Below are 22186 nucleotides of genomic sequence, written 5' to 3' on the forward strand. Positions count from 1 at the left end.
TAAACAGGCCTTTCTGCTGTGGGTTGGAATGACTGCTAACAAAGCGTTAGAGATGAACATGGGTCCTGACCACTCCTCCTCCATCAGCATCAGGTAACAGGCCTGTCTCGTCTCAGAGTCTGTGGGAAACTCACTCCCTGCACGTGCTCTTCTTAGGGCTCAGGGTGGCAGCCTTCCCCTCCCTCAGGCACAGCTATTGGCTGTGAGCTTTTGTTGAGTTCGTGGACCTTGCAGGGAGGTTCCACGAGGTTCTGGATCTGAGGAGCTTTCGATGCTGAACAGCACAGACTGTAATTCACTTCCTGCGGCGTGCCAGGCACCGGCAGGCAGGCGTCCTGCTTCCGTTTTCTGCGCCGTCCTCCCAGCAGTGCTGTGAGGACGCCCTCATCCCCTTCCTACTGCCCAGGCTCCGGAGCTTGGGGAGGCCAAATGCACTGCTCCAGAGTGCTTCAAGTAACCTGTTCTACATCTGCATTTTTAACTCAGTCTCTAAAAGTAACTCAAATGGTAGGAGCACACCCAGAATTCTAATCTAGGTCTTGCTGATCTCGAAAGTGAGTTTCTTGCTGCTGTGGGGGCCTCCCTGGGCTGTGGTGCTGTGCCAGCTGCTTTGGAGGCTTTGGAGTGGAAGAAAACACACCCGCAGCCTGTACAGGCATTTTGGGTTTTTTTTTAATTAGGGTGGGGGAAGCCACTAAGACTTTTTCTAGAAAAGCGGACCTCCCATCCTTGGGGAAGCAGTGGGCTGAATCTGTCATCGATGTGCAGAGGCGGAGCCCCCGGAGAAGTCGGCGGCGATGATCTGTGTCAGCACCGAGGTGTCTCGCTGTGGCTCGCGTCTCCTTGCCCTGATCTGTATGTCACGCTCTGCTTGGACACAGCTGTTTCCGCAGACATCAGGTGTGTGGTAACAGACAAAATGATTTGCCTTTATTTTAGGCTTGTATTTACGATGTCTGTCTTCACACAGCCCTGGGTGGAGGGTGACTCAGTTGTGACTACTTGGCCTAATTGTGATGGATGCCCTGTTCGAACTTTGTAAACCCAAGTGTCATGAAAAGAGATTTGAAAGTTTGTCAGATAGAAATAGGTCCCTTCAAGGGGTGAGGCCTTAAGCAGCTGAAAAACAAACAAGAAAAAACAACTGACTTGTAAGTATCCCTTAAAAGTAAGTATCCCCTTGATCCTGATTTTGAGTAATACATGCTCATCATGGAAATTCCGAAATATGTAGAACTTAAGTCATCATGAAAATTTTAGAACTACAAGTAGAAAAATATAAATTACCCATAATCTCACTGTCCAGGAGTAATGACTGCACATGTGAGGGATCCGTTCATGAGCAGGGCAGCCAACCGAAAGCAGACACTGACTGGAGCTTAGAGCTGCCGTGTTAGACCCAGGAAGCAGTTTGCCATCTGAGTTCAGTTAACTACCTGCTGAAAGAAAACAAACAAACAAAAAAATCAAAGTTTCTTTGGAGGAATGGAACAATCCAGAGTCACCACAATTTCCAGGATACAATCTAAAATTAATCAGAATATGAAGAAACAGGAAAATGTGACCCATTCTTAAGAGCAGTCTGATCAGTAGAGATCGACCCCAAGATGACTCACACGTTAGATGTAGAAGATAAGGGTATAAAAGCACTGTTACTGCTTTACTCCGTTATGTACAAGGAGATCTACTTGTAATGAAAAGCTCTGAAATCTTGGCACAGAAATAAAAATGTGAAAAAAGACATTATTTGAAATACACGTTTTACACGATACACTTAACAGAACAGAGATGATGGGAAAAAATTCACTGAACTTTTTGGTCACTCAGAATGATCTAATCTGAAGAAGAGAGACAGGAGATGGAAACAACAGTGAGCAGAACCGTAGGGACCTATGGGACCATTAAAACAAGGTGTATAATATGCGTGTAATGAAGTTCCAGAAAGAGACGAGAGGGAGAATGGAACAAAAAATTCCTTTGGGGAATAGGGATAAACGTTTCCTAAATTAAAGGAAAGAATTATGTGGAAATCATTATTGTTTGACGTTGTTCACAAGGAGAGAGGAGGGAAAGGACGAGCATGGAGCCTGGGAAGAATGGAGGCTTGATTGTCCTACTTTTCCCCAAATGTCTGGTCTTAACAAGCCTGACTGATTTCCATCCCTGTACTGTTTCTTTCTGGGCCTTACAGATCACACTGTCACGAGATAAGGAGATAAAGTTGCAGCTAACACCACATTGCACAAAATGGTAGAATATGGCGGTTTTGCGAAATGTGCCAGGACTGGTTGCTTTGGGAGGTCTGCAGCGAACACTGGCGCTTTTTGTGTGTGCTGCCATTCCCTTGGCCTTTCTCCTTTGCTTTCCTTCCCTGCTAACCTCTTCCTGTTTCTGCGAAGGGACACAAAGGAGCCTGGTGCATCGGAGCTGGACTGGCTGCCTCAAAGGCAGTGAGTTCTGTTGATCCCAGAGTCAGCCTTGGCAGCAGCCCGCCTCTGGGGAGGCTTTTGTTGGGTCTTTGCTTTTCTCTCCTGGACCATGTTGCAGTCTGGGGGTCACTCGGCGATGAGAAGGTCCTAATGTCCTTGGCTGAAACGCGGTGACCAGAGTCCTGTGACTCTGTCCTTAACGTTTTTAGAAATGCGTGCTCACACCCAGCTCACACCCACTGTTGAAGCTATCCTGCTCGTGAAAATGACTGCCCACGCCCCTGTTCCCACTTCTTGCTCTGGCTGACTTTGGCCCTCCCCCAGTATGGTCCCTTCCCTTTCAGCACAGCCCCTGTGGTCCCGCACCCGAAGGGTTAACGTCTGGCATGAGGGGTCCTGCTGTCTCTCCGGCTTTACCAGACCAGTGACTTCCCTGCTCGTCACTATTCATGCGTCTCCCCTGCCAGCCCCTCTTCCTGTGCTCGTCCTGTGTGTGTCCTCCAGAGGGTTAGGAATCCAGTTACGGGGTTGGGGCGGCCGTGTAGTATAGGATGGACAAAGACACAGCTCTGCACTCTTGAGCAGGGTGTCCCTACACAAGTCCTTTGAACCCCAATGTCTGTTTTTTTTCTGTAGAATAGAGATAATACCTACTTCTCAGGAGTTTTTGAAGCTTTAAAAAAATCTGTATATAGTAATAAGCCTTCCACATAATTATTCCTTTGATTTCCTTTTGGTCTCATCATAACTAGTTATTCTAGGTCATTTCTAATTTTGTACCTTTTGCGTGCAATTCTGTTTTAAGGAAAGGATTTCACAGAGGGAATTAAAACCTGGTAGTTTCTTCCTCATCCATCTTTGCAGGGCGCAGCCTACAGTTCAGAGGCCCGACTGGGTTGCCCACGATTGTGCAGCCAGCAAATGGTGAGGCTGTTAGCGCACAGCTGACTGACAACTGAGGAGTGTCTCCTTGGAAACTCCACGCCTGAGTTTTTAGATGACCCACCTCAGTGTTCTTTTTCCTGTTGTGCGGGGTGGAGGTGTCCCGTGGTGGCAGCATTCTGTGTTTGTTCCTTGCTGACCTGGGATACTGGAAGGTTATGGTATATGTGCCGGTAGTCTGGCCATCTTGCCTAGTAGTTTTGTCTTTCTATTTTCTTTTCGGCTTTATCGCGGACTCAGGATGGCTCATCACCTGTGTGAAAAGCCAGCGTCATTTTCCGTGTGTGCCGTGAGGCGATGGGACAGTCTGCTGCTTACCGGAGTTTCTGGAATCTAACACAGTGCAGTCATTCCCCTTCACTGCACTTCTCATGTGAAAGGCTCCCCACTCACTCTCCGTAATAAGCTTGCATATTGGTTTGGAAGCGCGATTATTTTCTCTATCAGATTTTGGTAGAATTTAGGGGGGAAACATTCTCAGAAGTTCCTGTTGCTTATGTAACAGCAACTAAATTTTTTGGGCAGCACATTTCAGCTGGTGGCTGTGAGCCTCTGTTTGTGTGGAAGGGAGTCAGTCCCTTCCCAGCTGATTCTCAGGCTCGTAAACATTGCCATTTGGATTTGGGTAGGAACATGTTGGTCTGTGGAGTTGCTTTACTTGTTGGGTAACTAACTACGCAGCTGCCTTTTTTCCCCATAGGCCACGATATGCTCCTTTGGAAAAGCAGAGTGGGGCACAGCTGTAAGTTAGCCTGCGATGGTAAGGATTGGGGAGATGAAGCAGATGGATTATACAGAGAAGTTTTAGGCAAGTGTATGCCTCTGCCTGCCTTCTCCCTTCAGCCTTCTCATTAGTGTGACGCTCCCTTGTCCATCAAGCGTTTTCCATTTAAATGAATGAGAAGAATTTCTCTTCCTTCTCACCCTCACTGTGTGTAGGCCCCACCTACAGAATCCCTCTGCCTGATTTGTTTATTATATACCTAAGGTACTCAGGGTTGCTGTGCGTGGAATTATGATGTGTTAGACGTGGGAGGCGCTCCGTGATGACCTGATCCGACTCCTTCCATTCACAATATAAGAAACGGAGGCCGGGAGCCTGGCTTCAGCTCGGGAGAGCAGTGATGTCGTAGTTAGAGGTTAAGGCATGAGTTTTGGAGTCAGATCTTGGTTCAGATTTTATTTACTGGCTGTATGACCGTATAGAGGTCATTTCAAGTGTGAATCTCTTCATTCGTAAAATGGGTTAATGTGAGGATTCGCAAAGGACCTGGAACGGACTAAGTAAGCTCTTAAGTGCCAGCACAGACGACGATGGCAGTTAGTTGTCTTTGTAGGAGATACGCTGTAAGATGTGAGTGAGAACTATGGAATCGAGCTGTTTACTTTTTGGAGAACTAATGAGAACACCCATTGAGGGGGGGAGACGAGGCTACAGCTTCGTTGTCAGTGAATTTGTTACATGTATGCTGTGTGGTTTTGAAGGGTATGAATGCTGAAAGCCGGTGAGTGCCAATGTTTGCCACCCGGTATATTTCCAAAGTGTGTGCTTGAGGAAGAGTGAGGGAGAGGGGAATAGTTTTAAAAATGCCCTTGGTTGAGTTTCAGAAAAGGCTCTGAGAGGCCAGGAAGCTGCTTGTAACAAGAGGATGAGATCAGCTGGTATAATTGGAGCTCGTGGCTAATCCTTTTACTCTGTTCTCTGAACATTTCCAGTGTCTCTATTTCTGTGCAAACAGATGAGCTAGAAAATGACCGGGTCTCTCCATAGAGATGTCATCTGCCACGCTGGGGAGGAAGGAGCCCAGGGTGAGGGGAACGGGAGGTAGAGCCAGCAGTCAGCTGTCAGCCTTCAGCTTTGCTTAGCTTTTCCCTACAGTATGCAGTGGGGCAGTTTGCTATTTCAGTGCTTCTGGAGAGAATTTTAGAATGTGGTCTTTAGTTTGGTTGTACCAGTATTTGGGCAGGGGAGCAGAGGGAAAGAATGGGGAATCAGGAATATATTTTTAAAAGTAAGAAACAAGTTGCCCTATGAGCTTCCACCTCGTGGGTGGGGCTGAGAGTGGTTGGCTTGCGGTTTTCACCATTGCGACTTCCTGCTGATGGAGAGCCAGCCACAAAGAACCGTTCGGAGCCCAAGCCTGAGAGTGGCAAACACCTTTTCATGTTTTCAAGTCACTTAGAGGGAGAACTGGAATCATTGAGGTTTGGACTTGAAACTTCCAAAGTGGTGGTTATTTGAGTGGGTTCTATTAAGGATTCTGCTGTGTCTGCGAGGAAGGAGTGAAGCTTTGGTTTGCTGCTTGTTTCCCATCTTGCATTGCTATTTTGTTTTGTTTTTCTGTTGGCTGTCCCCAGTCAGGCATGCCTGTTTGCTGGGCTGCTGTCAGGGGAACATCCGCTCGCCACCACTACTGCCCCACCTTAGCGCCCTACAGATTTATTTGACCGACATCAGTTCTCAGAGGCAGGTGATTTTTATCTCTGTTTCAGGACTAGTAAAGCCCTCATAGCTAGCAAGGGGTTGGGCTCCAGCTCTCTCCTCCCCCACAGCCTCTTCCAGGGGCCACAGCAGCCTGGCCTGTCATCAGTTGACATGCGATGGGCAAGGTGCGATTCTTCGCTTTGGCAGTTGGCGGTCTCCGATTTTTGGAGCAAGTTCCTCTGTCCTTCAGATCAGTCTGCATCTGGCCGCCTTCTAACCATGACTATTCTAGTGCTGGACCCACTGTTTGCTGGAGAGGGGAGTCCTGCTGTGGGGCCTACTTAATTTATGTGGAGAGTCAGAAAGCCAAGATCTCGGCTCTCTGGAGAGTTTATTTGGACTATTTGTAGTTTGCTGTTCTGTCCAGTTGCTGGAGCGCGCACGCACGTATTTGTTGCAGTGAATGACTGTTGTGTACCTTTGGTTTGCCTGCTGTACGTCTTCTGTCTCCTCATCCCCTTCCACGTGGACTTCCTTTCTGGATGGCCTGGGCTCTCTGAAGACGGAGCTCCTCACCCCCAGTAAACAAGGCCTGCAAAGCAAGTGTTACTTTTAGGATAGTATGCCCCAAACTCTTCAGTCTTTTCCCCTTAAATGAATTTCCTTTTTCATCTTGAAGATTCCCAGGAAAAGTAGCCAATTTGGTCTGCTCATTGTGACCAAATTCTTAGCACTTGGGTTGTTCTATAGCATATTGATTAGATGAACTACCTGTACTATATATTTTTTGAGTTTTGAAGTGTTGTAATGTTAGAGGAAATCTATTGTGTAGTAAATGCGTGACTTTCTCTAGCTTAACGATATTATTTGGAGTCTCGTGCATGGTATTGTGGCCCGTTTCCGCATTTACTAGAAACAGTAATTATTACGCATTTCTATTAAGTGCCATTTATCGGCTCATACACAGCTAGAACTGCTAAGATGCTTTAAACATCAGGTCTGTATTTTTTTTTTTATTCGAGTTTATTGGAGTGACAATTGTTAGTAAAGTTACATAGGTTTCAGGTGTACAATTCTGTAATCCCTCATCTATAAATCACATTGTGTGCTCCCCACCCGGAGTCCGTTCTCCTTCCATCAACACGGTCTGTATTTTTATGACAACTTTATTTTGTAACTTAGTTCATGTGGGGAAATTAATTTCCCATTCATACATTGTTGGATAAGTTCTTAACATATATGGCCCTCTCATAATTCTTCCCATTATGAAGAATTCAGAAAATTTGAAATTCAGGGAATCTCTACAATTTCTTTTGTATCTGTTATTTCTAAGTCCAGAACAAATGTAATGCCACCCAAACTTAGATTGCAGTAACTTTTTAATTTGATGCAAAGTTGCCTTTTTAATCATTTTCTTAAACCATTTTCAGTGAATTGATCAACGTAGAAGAAATTGCAGAACACAATTTTTTTTAACCTAGTAGTTGATTTTTTACTCAGTTGAGATGTAATCTTACCCATTATTTTAAAATTGTCAACCACTTGTTACATTTGTTTTGCGAAGTATGTCGGAATTGAAAGTGACTTATCTTTATTAATAGCCAAGCAGAATAAGCCACAGCTTGTGTAAACACAGCTCTGTTTTCAAAATGTGTAGGAACTTCCCCTTCTTCTACTGTGGATGTTCTGAGTGCACTTTCAAGTTCCTGGAGCACCAGTTTGGGTGGTATTTGGAGGAGAGCTTACTGAGCGATACCTTTCTTATGTAGTGAAAGGCTGAGAAACAGTTCTGTTCTTTCCTTGAAGACAATGTCTCAAAAATCCCTGAGACAAAATAACCATTTTAGCCATTTACAACATTGAAACATTTCTAGTATCTATTTGTAACACCTCTTCTGCCTGCCACTTAAACGGGAATAATCCAATAGTGCTTTTGTTGTGTAATGTGTCCGGGAAGGTAAACTGTGCGTCCTGAGTAATTCCTAGCAGAGGAGCCACTCTGGGCCCTGGGATCGGTCCAGGTCGGGCCATCCAGCTCAGCAAGGTCCGCTTGCCTGTATTAGTCTTTCCAAATGGTTTATAAGTGGCTTAGTCCCTTGCGCTGCTTGCTTTTATGGATGATAAAGGTTGGGGAGGATGAAAGGAAATATAAAGGCTTGAATTTGGCGATCTCTTTACCGGATATCTATTTTAACCCCCTCTGAAGGTAATTTACATAAAAGCCAGCTGTGTGTGTGAATTCTTCTAAATTTAAAGTCTCTTATTCTTATTCGCACAGGGATAAGAGTGTCGGCGTTTATTGAATTGATGGTCTTACTCTCCTGGGTCTGGACCTCCTGGCAGCTTATAGTTCCGTTTCCTTTGGATAACAGGATACAGCTGGCGGCAAAATGCTCACCTGTGGAATAGCCATTTGGACTTTTCTTCTCCATATAGATCTCTGCAAGGCAGCAGAAACCATTTTATTCTTTTGCAGGAAACCTCAAGCCTGGGTTAAACACCAAAAGAGAATTGAAATAACACGTGCATGTGTCCTCTTACCAGAGGCACCGGCCATGATGTGGGAGCGTAAGTGTAGGGCTTGGCAGCGCCTCGCCCTCCCCTCTGCTCTGCGGCCAGGTGGATGCTGTGGAATTCCTCCACTCTGCTCCCTGGTACGTCTTTGGCCCGTTAAGCATGTTGATCAGGCTGGACTACACTTGGCAAGGTCCCCACTACCTTTAATGAGCTTCTGGATTCACCTTCTGGGACTAGACAGACCTTAGGTATTTGGATTTTGATTGTTGTTCTTACAGCTGTAGCTGGGGATCCTTTACCATCAAGTGGTACAGAAAAGCTGCCGGTTAATTTCTGTCTCTGCTGTGCACGCCAGTCAGTATTTCTTGGGTATTTATTGGGTGCTCAGCCCTGTGCCCGAAGCTATGGCAGGAACAGTGGGGGTGTGGAGGGGTGGTACAGATGGCGTCTGCAATGAGGCGGGCCAGAATAAACAAGTTACGGAGCAAAGGCGAGCGCAGACGTAAAACTACAAGGCAGCCTGTGCTTGCTGCTGGTTGTGTGGGTTAGATGACCAGCGGTCGTCCTAAGAGCAAAACCAGCAAGGGTGGAGGGCATTGTCACGAGCGTGGTGCATGCAGACGGGGCGTGCAGGAGCTGGGGGGACGGTGTGAGTGTGTGGGGTGTGGAGGGGGGGGGCAGAGCTAAACGAGGCTCATAGGTAACGCACTGAGCACTGTCCAGAGACAGCAGAAGGGGCGTGGGGAGCCTGGATGGCTTCTGAGAGTTCCTCGAACATAAAGTGCATATTTAGTAGTGCACCTTCTCTGTTGGCGTCTACCATCCCCTCAGCGATGCCCTTTATTTAGAATTAGGGGTCAGCACAGCGTTCGGATGGGCCAGGGGACATGGGAGTTGAATGGGTTAGGAGGTCGTTGCTCACACAAGGCCGGCAGAACAGGAACTTAATGTACTGAGTGTTTTCTTGCTGACTTCCAGTGTATTAAACGGTTTGCCCTGCTCTGTTGTTCTTACTGCCCCCCATTTGACAGATGAGAATCAAGCGTGGAAGTTAAGTAACTTGTCCAGGGTAATGCAGCCAGATGTGCCAGAGTGACACCCCGGATGCAGGCTGATCTGTCTCCTCTGACTGATACTGCCATTCTCATTCCCAGCTTGGCATTCTTCTCCTGCGGTTGTTAAGAATTCCTGAATGCTTAGCAGATTGTGTCCAGTGTAGACGAGGACGTTGCAGTCATTTCTTCCGTTACTATCGCCATCGTTCCTCAAAGGGACGTACCGAAAGTTGGTGTAAAATAAATATATTGAATGTTTAATAAAGGAAATGTGAAGGTTTGGTCTCTGCTGGCCACTGCCCGTGCCCAGCTGCCGTGTGTCCACAGATGCAGCTCTGGGCTTATGAGCCCCAGGATACAGGCTCCACCTTTAAGGGGGAAGCTCTAGAAAAACTAAGACGGATTAAAGGTGTCCCCAAAACTGCGATCACATTTTATTTTTAAGCTTTTCTCATCTTACCTTGAGTCAGGGCAGATGTTAGTGCCATCCCCTAGGATGTCCTGAAGAGAAGAGTTTGCTGCCCCAGAGGAACCTGTCTCAGCGACTGCTTACTACTGGGCGGGCAGGGGGCTCCAGAATGAAAGTAGCCTTCTAGGAAGGTTGAGTCAGGGTGCAGGTGGAGCATGGAGACATTTTCTCAAGGTGGTGAGACCCTGGCACTCACGCCTACGAGCAGAGGCAGGTAGACTGGCAGTGATTCCTGCTGGGGGAGAAGGGGCATGTGGGCTGCTTCTGAGACCCCTTCTACTTGTAAAGTTCTGGGGCCAACAGGGATTGGCTGGGGTTTGGGATCAGGACCCCAGGGTCTGTGGGGATTGATGGAAAAGCCAGCCATCACTTGTTGCTCCTCAGGGAACCCACGGTGGGGTCTGGCCTGGCCTTACTGGCTGTTAACGCTCGCTCCCCGAACACTTGCTCTGTCTGGGTTAGACGTTAGGCTACGTGATGACAAACGTCTTCCATTGCTACCTTTTATGAATCTTTGAACCTGTAGTCCTGAATGAACAAAAATTTGAACTGAGCGAAAAAGAAAAGGAGGGAAAGAAAAGACAATGGAAGAAAAGAAGGAAACCAAAGGGGAGATTTGCTGATGCTCGTGCCATGGTATGGCTGTCATTTCTTTAGTGTCACAGTGGTTTGTGGGTTTTCTCCCGTCTCCCCTCCTTGGCTTCTGAGGCTAAGCAGCTTGCAGGGAGGGATGTGGATTCACAGGGGTGCCTGCCCTGCGCCCTCTGCCGTCGTCTCCTGCTTGCACTTGGCATTCCTCTCTACAGATCTGAACGCACTGAGCCGTCGTGCCTCTGAATGACCCTGCGCTTGTCCCGCTGTGTCCACTGGGTGACACGCCTCAGGGTTGGCCGCCTCCAGTCAGCTCTGCCTGGGTCTCCACCTCGAGAGAGTGTATTGCCCCTTCCTGATCCTTGTAAAAGTTTTATTACTGTACATACCATACTGTTATATAATTACCTGTTTGCATGTATATGCCCCTTACTAAATTGGTAGGGGCCATGTATCATTTATCCCTAAAGCTGAACATGTATACATGTAATATTTTAGGGGCTCAGGAATTTAGAGTCTTTATGCCATTTAGTCTTTATGTGCCAGGGAGATTCTCGTACACACATATAAAGAAAAGGAGGCCCTAAGCCCTGAAAAGATGGTGTGCTCTCCCATATGAATTTCAAAGTAAGCTCTAAGATGAGGGGAAGAAAGAGTTCTGATTTTTAAATTATCAAAAACTTTCATTATTTTCATTAACTATCGTGGTAAGACTTCTGCTTTTTTTATTCCACAATAATTAACTTTGTGTGTATATGTTTGCCCTAAATTCAGGCTCACCGGGGAATCCGGCACTGATAAGAAATTAAACGAGTGCATTGGGTGTTACTGTTTGTGTTGTTGAGTGTCTTGTTTGAGTTCGCTCTGTCCTTCCTGTGCGTGTTTCCCTGTGTTGGACTCTTCGCTCTGTTCATGTCCTGTGTACCCGCCGTAGGGCCCCCTCTGTATCTCACCCCAGTTGTGACCAGTGCTTGGCTTTTTTTCTGGTGCTTAGTGCGTACCACGTCATGCGATGGTGGGACAGAGCAGGGCTCACTGTGCCTCGAGAGAACCAGACATAAGTTGGGACACAAAATCAGACACCTTTGTTTCCCAAAGTATGGTCCGTGATTCGAAGGCCAAACCGCACTGGGTCCGGTCTTCTGATTTGGACTCTGAGGGTGGGAGTGGGGGCGGGGCATGGAAAGAACAGGCTTGGTGTCACCGGGCCTCCAACTGAGGTGCTGGTGCGCTGAGATCTGAGAGTCGCCGCTTAAGGCTAACCACTCAGTTATTATTTAATGAAGGTGTAAACAGAAGGAATCATTTATTAGACTCCTGCAAGATTTCCTCAGTCCCTTGTTTAGGAAATCTATTTGGTGCGTGCAGTATTTTATATTTTGTGTAGAACTTGACGTCTTCATCAGGCCTTTTCCCTTGTGTAACCCGCTTCTTTTGTTCAGAATTCCATGCTGCCCCCACCGCGCCCCCCCAGCCAGTGCAGAACGTGTTTCTCGCCACCACCAGCCCAGGCGCCTTAGGAGTGGAGGAGTCTTTGGAGCCTGTTACTTTCCTGAACATTGACTGCTGTACAAGAATCTAGAGTACGCACTGTCGCTGCCATGTTTGCCCTCACCCCAAATGTGTGTGGGTTTCGAAGGCGGCTGTAGCCCAGTGTGAGCAGGTCCCCGGCCGTGCAGCTGTGTCTAAAGCACGTCCTGCCATGCAAGTGCGCTGTAGGTAAAACAGTCTGTTTATACTTGGCTGAGTCCCAAACACCTGCCCTCCTTCTACTGAAACTGGGGGTGCTTTGCACCTCTTTTTTGTGGATTTGGAATCTTCCCTGTTGTGAAGAACGAAGCCCATGTCCATTGAAGTGATGAGTTTGTCAGACCTGAACAGCCGGTCCTTGGGAAATGGGCTGAGCTCACCAAGCCAACAGGTTTAAGAGAGTTTGCAGTTTGCAGTGTAATTACCTGATACAGTGCTGGGGGGCCTGTGGTTCCCCTCAATCGCGGACATTTCATTAATTGCAGAGTACCTGTTACAGGGTTCTCTAGTGTACTGTGTGGGTAGGACTAAAGCACAGTGAGTTTGGTTTATGTTATATACATAAAGGTACAGACATTTCTGTTTTAATTGCCTTTCTCTTATCAGTTCTAGGGACCATTAGTACAGATTGTAGATTACAGTTTGCACATATAGGAAGAGTCTTTTTATTCAATTCCAGGTCAGTTGTGATGCATTGAATGACGGGGGACTTTTAACAGATGTGCTGTGAATGTTTTCTTCCTGATTATAAAAGTAGTATCTGTTCATTATTTGAATAGTTGTGCTTAAGAAACAGATAACGTAGGAATGAAAACTCCCTGTAGTCCCCAGACATATGTATACTTAACATTTTGATATTTGGTTCTCCAGATTCTTTTCTGATTATTTTGTTACATTTTAGACTGATAATTTGCCCACCACTATATCTTAAGACAGAAATGCACCTCTGGTGTACCTGAAGCCTTTCATGTAACCATTTCTGGTTTTCGCAGTATTTCACTTGGTGGTCAGTCTCCTTTGAGACCCAGAGACTTGGCAAGGAGGAGCCTGTGGCTTCTGCTGTGTGCCGGGCGGTGTGTTTAAGCACTGTGCTTGACTTGTCTCTTTTCACTCTCCCATCAACCCCTTGACATAGGCAGGAGTTATTATGCTCTTTCTGCACCTAAGGAGACTGAACTTGGGGTGCTTACCCATTTTATTTGATTTCTTGTCTGGAGAATATTATGCAGCATCTTATGCCTTTCCTGTACTGAGAAGTGATTTTTAGCTGAAAATAGCTTTGAGATGTGTGAAGCTGTTGAATGAGGGCACTGCTTCTTTGCCTGATTAAGAGGCAGCTGGCTAGTTTCTGAACAGGAGTTGGCATTCTGTGGCTCACTGGCCAAACCTAGCCTGCTGCCCCTTTTTGTAAATAGAAGTTTTATTGGAACATGACACACCTTTTCATTTACATATCGTAACACAGACCATCTGACCTGCAAAGACTAAAATAATTACCATCTGGCTCTTTACAAAAAATGTTTGCTGACCCCTCCTGTAGAAACCAATTTTTTATTTAGGTGTGTGTATGGTTCTTTGTTGTTTTGTTTTGTTTGTTTGTTTTTGTTTTTTGAGCTTCTAAGGTTGTTTTGCATTCATTTGTTCAGACACATTGGTGGGGGACGGTCTTCCTGTCCTTTGCTTCCCCCCAACCAATCAAAGTGCCACATCATTTCATGCCCGAGTTTCTGTGTGAGCCTGTATTAATGACTGTATTTCTACATAGTCCTTTGCATGGAGCGTGAATTGCAAAAAGTTCCAAAACTTGCTACCGTTAACCTTTATAAGCATTGTGCACCCAGTGCTGGTGCATCCTGGTGAGGGTGTGTGCACAGAACACTCTGTGAAGAAAGGCTGGTGAGAGTTGACATGAAAGTGCAGGAAGAGATTGTAGCCATAGTCTTTGTTTCTCTCATCTAAAGCGCCCTGAGATTTCTTACATGTGGGCATTGTGGGAGAATGTAGGTTTATGTAATTGAGATAGTGGCATTAAAATTGGGTGACAAAGTAAACGTTATTTGTATACAACAGTGCAATATTAAATTTGTTTTCTTACAGTATTTTGGGAAAACATGGGAAATGTGGGAAGAAAAAAAATAATTACTGTGCTTGTTACTGTTTCACACCCCTCAAATGTATGACTTCTCAGAACTCTTAGCTGGTTACTACTGAGTAGAAGATTTGATGAACATACTTTTAACCACATCATTTTAGTCTTTGAATTTTGATATTTTCCTTCCTTTGTAGACTTTCAAATGGTATGCAGCCTTTATTGTCTCACTGTGTCTGTCATGTGTTGTACTTGTGTTAGGTGAGAGCAGCCCCTGTAAATTTGTGAACTTGCTCAGTTATTCACTAGTTACCGGATAAGGAAGAAATTGTAGGGTTTTTCTCTCTAAAATTCCTCGATGAAATCATTAGTTGGGCATAGTACATTTTTCAAATTTTCCCTTTGGGAAAGCTTCATCAAGTCTATTGATAAAACAAACACTTGTAGTTGGTCTTAGCGTATAGGTTTTGTTTCTAAGTGCGTTTACTCAGAGCTAAAGACTGTCTTCCTATAATATACTCTTTCCTTTAGAATGTGGTTCTCAAGTACAGTAAGTTTGCTTAAATGTGTAAAATAAGTTAATGCATTATATATGTTGGTCCCGAGAAAGAAGATACCTACCAAGATACCTGGTGGCTAACGGCTCAAATTTAAAAGCCGAACCCAGCAGCCATTTCTACACAGGGGTCCCTCACGTAAACTGCTCTTCAGGGAGAAGCCTGCATTGAATTGCCTGCCTGCCCTTTGTTCCTGACAGCTGAGCTAGAGCCTTTATAAAAGAGTTTCAACCAGTAGGGTCTACACTTTCCCCATCCAATTGGACCTGGCACAGCTATATCCCCATCAGCATCTTCACCGACCAATCAGAGCGGCTCCATTCCAACCAATCAGGACAGTGCTTTCTGGAGGAGTCAAACTGAGGATTTGGAGTCTCCAGTTGCATGAGAATGGACCAATCAGGGACCAGGGCGGGGACTTCTCTTTGTATAAGTCAGCTTCCCTCCAGCTCAGAGTGCATGTTCCTTTCCCACCACTCATGGTGGTTTCCTGGCTGCCGCTGCAACACCAAAGACTTCTCGCTGGACCTCAGCGGAGCAGAGCAGGTGGAGAGCAGAGCTGAGCTGTCTATGGGAGACGGGCCTCAGCCGAGAGCCGCCTCACGGACGTGCTCTGTCATGACTGACTTATAACACTACTGAGTTTTCTCCAAACTGTGCTGTTCCCCAGCCGCACTGTCACAGTTGAGCTGTTTGCATTGAATAAGGTCTCCTCCTTCACCGCACCCCAGATTGGGGATTCCTGTTGGCGGTGAATTGGTGTGAACAACCATTGACCATCAGTTGACATATGTAGCAAGTTTTTGGTGGGTTAGCATCAGAACTCTGACTTCTCAGTTTTAGGACCAGTTTGTCGGTCTGGAACACCGGTCGTTTGTATTACTTTTCTTCTTAATCTTTAAATTTTGGGGTAAATGTCACCTGAGAGAGGCTTTTAAAATGGTATCCTACTCATTTGCTATTCTGTCTCCTTTTTGTTTTGTTTTTTTCTTTTTGCCATGGAACTTATCACTGTTTGAAGACCATTGATTTTAATGTTTTATTTATGTGTGTTACTCCTGGAATAAGCTCTGTGAAGCGGCTGTACCCTCAGTGCCCTGAGGAATGCCTGGCACATTGTAGGCCACAGTGATAGCTGAATTGACAAAGTCAGGGAGAATCTGTCTTGTTTGTACAATGAGGGCGAGAGGGGGGAGCCAGTTTGTAGATGGAGGTGGTTAGCAGGAGTCCTCTTCAGCTTTTGGGAAAAGCATACGTTTCAGACCGGGTTTGACGTTCTCCCACTTCTTGACATTTGTGTTAAATAATTTAATCACCCAAAGACTCAATTTGTTTCACCAATGAAATGGGGGGGGGGGGGAGAAAGAATATCTTTTTATGGGGATTAAATATGATATTGGATATAAAGCTCTATAAATGTTAGTGCTCTCTTTCCCCTTGAGAGTGTCATCACTGCTGAAGCCTAAAGGCGACCTGAACTTACCAATCCATTGCTTCTGGGGTCATGGCCTTGATGACTTCTGACAGATTCGTTCTTTCAACAGCCTGTGTTGCCAGCGTAACAATGACCTCTTCCTTTGACCAGTGCTGGAGGACAGACACTTTTAATCCTGACGTCAGAACAACTTGGATGGGTTTTGAATGTGAAATATGTTTAGACAAGTTTATAATTCCAAACTGTTCAGGTGGCACCAGCCCTTCCTGACAGCCATGTGAGTTCCCCCAGCTCTTTCGTGCAAACGCAGTGGGAGCCGCTCCCGTAGGTTGATGTTTGTGGTCCTTACACACAGTCACCCTCAATTTCTTGGCAAATCCAGAAACATCAGAGGACTGGTTAGTCACTAGTGTGTCTCCATAGATTTCTCTGATCCTTAGGGATCACCAAGGTGTTAATTCCTGTTTCAGTTCCCCCTGATATGTCTTCGCTTGTGATGACAAGAATATTTCAGAAAAGACAAATTGGTTCCTAAATTTGTAGGTTTTTTCCAATCCTTTGTCCCAGGCAAGTCTGAACAGGACCTGGAAAGCTGATTAAAAGGGCCAGTGAGCACAGTGAACTTAATTTTAAATTAAATGGATATTTAAGGCATTGAGAAAGTACTCAGGCGCTTCAATCTCTCTCTTTAATCGCTCTTCTTAATTCATGGTTGCTATTTGAATCTGATGGGCTGGAAATCTTGATTTTTTTTTTTCCCCCTACTAAAAGGGTTGGTCATTGCTACATTTCTCAAGCTTGATTTTCAGCGTGGATTTCTGCAGGTGATTTTAGCAGCTATGAGAACAGAACTCATTAAATGAAGGCGGGCAGGACGAGAAGAGAGCCCTGAACTAGGAAATCCGATTCAGTGTGGAGGGTGCATGAGTGGGGGTGGGCATGGGGGTGGTCAGTCAGTGGGGGGGGGGGAGCCAGCTGGCTGCCAGCACCCTGCGGCCTGTGTCCAGCAGAAGACGTTGAAGCCTGTGGGTTTAAGAGCCTGGCTATAGATTTTTTTCCCCCCTGTGTGATCCTTAATCTTGGACATACACGGCCTGACCAAACTGGCAGATCTGTGAGGTTTAAATTGTGTGTTATCGCTAAGACATTGCTCTTTTTTCTAAACATTTGGTCATTGATAACCTTCAATTTATGCTGTTTGGATTTCAGTTAATAGTCAGATTTTATACTCTGGTAGAACGCCAGTTGTGGGACTTTTATCTTTTTTTTTCCATGTATGAGTGAATTTCTGTACTGCTGTTTTTTGTTTGTTTTTAGATTTTATTGAGGAAGGAAAACAGGAGATTATTGGGGAACAGTGTGTACTTCCAGGACTTTTTTTCCAAGTCAAGTTGTCCTTTCAATCTTAGTTGTGGAGGGCACAGTTCAGCTCCAGGTCCATTGCAGGGGGCGCAGCCCACCATCCCTTGTGGGAGTCAAACCGGCAACCTTGTGGTTGAGAGGACGCACTCCAACCAACTGAGCCATCCAGGAGCTCAGCGGCAGCTCAGCTCAAGGTGCCGTGTTCAATCTTAGTTGTAGAGGGCGAAGCCCACCATCCCTTGTGGGAATTGAGGAGTCGAACCCGCAACCTTGTGGTTGAGAGCCCACTGGCCCATGTGGGAATCGAACCGGCAACCTTCGGAGTTAGGACCATGGAGCTCTAATTGCCTGAGCCACCAGCCCGGCCCCTGTACTGTTGCTTATATTGCTGATTAGTATATGTCTTTATTTACTTTCTTATTATGGGTAAGATACTTCTTTAGATCAAATTATAGTGAAATTAATTGGGTCTGCTTTTCTGACACGAAGAAGGGATCAGCTTACTCTCAAATTTGGGGTGTTTGGCAAAGGCCCTGCCCTTCCGAAGCCCACGATTCTGGACCGAACTATTTTCGCTTAGATGAAGTCCTGGCCTGTCCAGGTCACCCACGTACCGATGAGTGGTCTTCTTAATATTTAGGAATATATTCTGCAATCTGAAGGTCTGCGTAAGATTTTTTGTGAGAATCCATTTAATGAAAGTAACAGAAGGGAATTCAGCTGTTAATTCTGAGGATGGCGACATCTTATAGTTGTTGGAGGCCAGCTATAGCCGCCCTTGCCCGAGGGAAGGGCAGAGAGGAAGAGAGAGCCCTAGTGGTCCTGTCTCCCTTTCCCCAAGCTCCCTGCTGAGACTGGGCCGGGCTTAACCGGCCTCTGGTTAAGTGGAATTTTGTGAATTGGGGGGATTATGTAAAAGCCCAACTAAACATACACTGTTTTTGCTGTACTGGGAACTGCATTGAATGGTCTGTTCGTTTAATGGTCTGTTCGTTGTAAACTTCTATGACAAGGAAGCCTTTTGTCTTTATTTTTCAGTCAGAAAATCTTTCTCTCCACTTGAAAAGATTGAATCTGGGCTGCAAGGAGTTTTGCAATCTTTGACCTTGCCTTCCCAGTATCCCGTAACCTCAGACTTCTGAGTGTGCTCAGATAGCTGTGCTTGGCATCTGGGACTTTAGGTGGTTTTTATATTTTTGATGCTAACTTTTAATTGTATTCTCATTTATTTCTCTCTCTTTTCTTTCAGTGTCCTGGGTCATGAAACTTAATCCACAACAAGCTCCATTATATGTGAGTAAAGCATGAGATCTCTTTTCACTCCATACTTATCTATGCTGTTTACATGTTAAACTAAAACAAAGCTCTTGTGATTTTCAAAGGAATTTGTAACCATCTGCATGTGAATGTATTGGCGTAGTACACTTCAGAAATTGAATTTGATGTAGGAAATACGAAATGATAATAAGTTCATGGCACTGAGTTGAGAACAAATAGCTGTAAGACTTGTGAGCTAAATTAGTGGGGGTGACAGATGCTCACAGATGACAATTCCCTGCAAAAGGATATTGTGGCTTCTTTTTACCTACAGGGCATTTCTGTAAAAGTGTATGGACATCTTCCTCCTGCCATTGTGCGTTACCCTGTGTTACAACTAGGTGGCGCTCTGTCACTGGCAAGAGTGCTGTTTAGGAGTCTGAGTAAAAGTTGAGACATCATCTCCCTAAAGTGAGGGAATTAGAGGATGAAATGGATAAATGAATGAGTCAGGGCTAGAAAAGGTAAGGTCTGGGTGACTTTTTGTTGGTGGTGGGGGTGTTGTGAGAGTGAATTAGCTGAATCGGGGTGGTGAAAAGTGCCTGTCGTGGAGGCGTCCCCTAAGAGGGATGGGTAGTTTGAGCTGTGAGAGGCCAGTGGAGTTTGGGTTGGTATCGTCTGGAGAGGCCGAGAAACAGTTCTGTGATGGGAGAGGACTTGAGTCAGGCCTCGAAGAATAAGGAACATTTTGTTGGGTGAAAAGTCCCCAGAATTTGTTCAAGACACGAGGCAGATGGTAGCGGGACGGGTGGCGGTGAGCGTGGTGTGTGATGAGTGCTGGGAGGGCGGGTAGTGGAAAGTCTGACCAACTCCATTTGTGTGGGGAATAATGGGCCATCAGTTTACAAGGACGGTGGGGGCTCAGTGGTGAAGGCAAACAAAGGTGCGGGGTTTTATTTTGTGGTCACTGAGGAGATTTGCATGGTGTTGATTTCAAATCTGCCACTCGTGTTATGCATTTATTTTTAACCACGCCGTGTTAATAACAGGCATATACTTTTCTAACAGAACACTGCTGCATAGATGATTTTTATGTTAAGTGTGGCATTTGAAGAAAAATACATGCATCCTTAGAAGATACTTTATATCCTTATTTTCTTTCCAGACTACTTGGAGAGACTTTATGTTCACCACTGGGTTTAAACATGAACCAAATCCTTGGATTTTTAAAAACAGTTTTTTGCGTTATGATTCACATAGCATAAAATTTACCCATTTAAATTTATGATTCAGTGGGTTTTAGTACGTTCATAGATGTGTAATTATAACCATTACCTACTTCATTTTCAGGACATTTTCATTATTGCCCCAAAAAAACCCCCACGTTCATTAGCAGTCACTCACCGTGCCCCTTCCTCCCGGCTCCAGACAACTACTTATCTACGTTAGGTCTTCATGGATTTTCCTATTCTGGAAAGTTGAGGGAAATGGAATCATGCAACCTTCTGGCTTGTTTCACTTAGCATAGTGTTTTAAGGTTCATGTTTTGCATGCATTAGTACTTTGTTCTTTGTATTGACAAATAACATTCCATTGTATGGATAGGCCACATTTTATTTTATCCATTTATCAGTTGATAGGGATTTGGGTTGTTTCCACTTTTTGGCCATTACGAATAATGATGCTGTGAACAGCAATTTGTGTGTGTGTGTGTGTGTGTGTGTGTGTGTGTGTGCGTGCGCGCGCGCGTAGGCATATGTTTTCATTTCTCTTGGGTATATACTTAAGAATATAATTGCTTGGTTACATGATCACTGTGTTTAACGTTTTGAGGAATTGCCAGTCTCCTACAGCAGCTGCACCATTTTACATCCCCACCAGTAAGGCTGAAACTTTCCATTTCTCTATATTATTGCCTATACTGGCTGTTATCTGACTTTTTCATTGTAGCTATCCTGGTCAGTGTGAAATGGTATCTCCTTGTGGTTTTGATTTGCGTTTCCCTAATGCTAATGATTTTGACTTCTTTTTATGTGCTTATTGGCCATACGTGTATCTACAGAGAACTGTCTATTTGCTCGTTTTTAAATTGGGTTATGTGTCTTTTTATTGAGTTGTAAGTGTTCTTTATATATTAATGGATAACAGTCTCTTCTCAGGTATATGATTTGCAAAAATTTTCTCCTGTGGGTTATCGTTTCACTTTTTTTGTTTCGTTTCACTTTTGATGGAGTCTTTTGAAGCACAAAAGTTTTTCGTTTTGATGATGTGCAGTTCACCCGGTCTTTCCTTCCTTGCTTATACTTTTGGTATTATAGCTAAGAGTGTTTTGCCTAACTCAAGGTCACAAAGATTTACTCCTACGGTTTGTAGGAGTTTCATAGTTTCAGCCTGTACATTTGGGTATGTGACTCTGGAGTTAATTTTTGTGTGTGCTGTAAGGCAAGGATCTAACTTCCTTCTTTTACATGAGGATATCTCGTTGTCCCAGCACCATTGGCTGAAACGACAGTTCTTTCCCCATTGAGTTATCTTGGGCACCCTTGTTGAAAACTAGTTGATCATAAATGTAAGGAATTATTTCTGAACTCTAAATTCTTTTCCTTTCATTTAGGTCATCTTTAATTTCTTTCACCAATATTTTATAGTTTTCAATGTACAAGCTTTGTACTTTTGTCAAGTATTTTACTCTTTTTAATGCTACTGTAAATGATAGCTTCCTAATTTTATTTTCAGATTATTCACTGCTAGTATGTAGAAATACAATTGGTTTTTGTATATTGATCTCTTAACCTATAACCTTGCTGAACTTATTTATTAGCTAATGGTTTTTTAGTGGATTCCTTAGGATTTTCTACGTAGAAGACCATGTCATCTGAAAATAGAGATCGTTTTTCAGATGTCTTTGTCTGGTTTTGGACATTGGAAGTTTTTGATTAGGGGACTGATGTAACTAAGTAGTTGTGTTGGCAGAATCATGGCTCCTCAGTGTTTCTACATCTTAATCCCAAGAAACTAAATATTTATCTTATATGATGGAAGGAACTTGAAGATTTGATTGAGCTAAGGACCTTGAGATGGGAGATTACCTTGAATTTTCTGGGTAGCCCAGGAGTCACAAGAGTCCTTAAAAGGTAGAGAGGGGGTCCAGAGAAGCACGAGTCGGAGGGAGAAGTGTGGCTGCTAAGCCGCTGGCTTTGCAGGAGGAGGAAGGGGCCGTGAGCCTCTGGAAGCTGGGAAAAGCCAGGGAACAGTTTTCCGCCTACAGCCACCAGAAGCACAGCCCGACACCCATCTCTCAGCCCATTGAAAGTGTTTCAGATTTCTGACCTCCAGAATTGTAAGAGAATAAATTTGTGTTGCTTAAAGCTTCTGAGTGTGTAGTGATTTTTTTGTAACAGCAATAGGAAACGAATACAGTAGTAGTTTGGGGGAAATTAATCAGTGGTAATGTGAAGGATAATTTAGAAGGAGCAAATAGAGGCAAGGAGAACAGTTAGAAACTTTCTGAACTTGCCATCAGGGAAT

General features: G+C 44.8%; 1 protein-coding gene across 12 annotated transcripts in view; it reads left to right on the forward strand.

Moving 5' to 3' along the window:
* Positions 1-22186, forward strand: part of AKAP13 (A-kinase anchoring protein 13) — a 253883-nt gene that overhangs the window by 43447 nt on the left and 188250 nt on the right. For 11 of the 12 annotated variants that reach the window (XM_074317388.2, XM_074317391.2, XM_074317390.2 and 8 more), the window contains exon 2: positions 18651-18694. In XM_074317388.2, coding sequence (XP_074173489.2) covers positions 18662-18694 — 33 coding nt within the window. In that variant the 5' untranslated portion in view covers positions 18651-18661. Of the gene's footprint in view, positions 1-5483; positions 5577-18650; positions 18695-22186 lie in introns of those variants that run through there. The other variant, XM_019726704.3, reaches the window with a different exon arrangement.

This window comes from Rhinolophus sinicus, chromosome 13 (genome assembly GCF_057876585.1).
Source record: "Rhinolophus sinicus isolate RSI-liver-muscle chromosome 13, RSI-T2T, whole genome shotgun sequence".
In the NCBI taxonomy this organism is placed as follows: domain Eukaryota; kingdom Metazoa; phylum Chordata; class Mammalia; order Chiroptera; family Rhinolophidae; genus Rhinolophus; species Rhinolophus sinicus.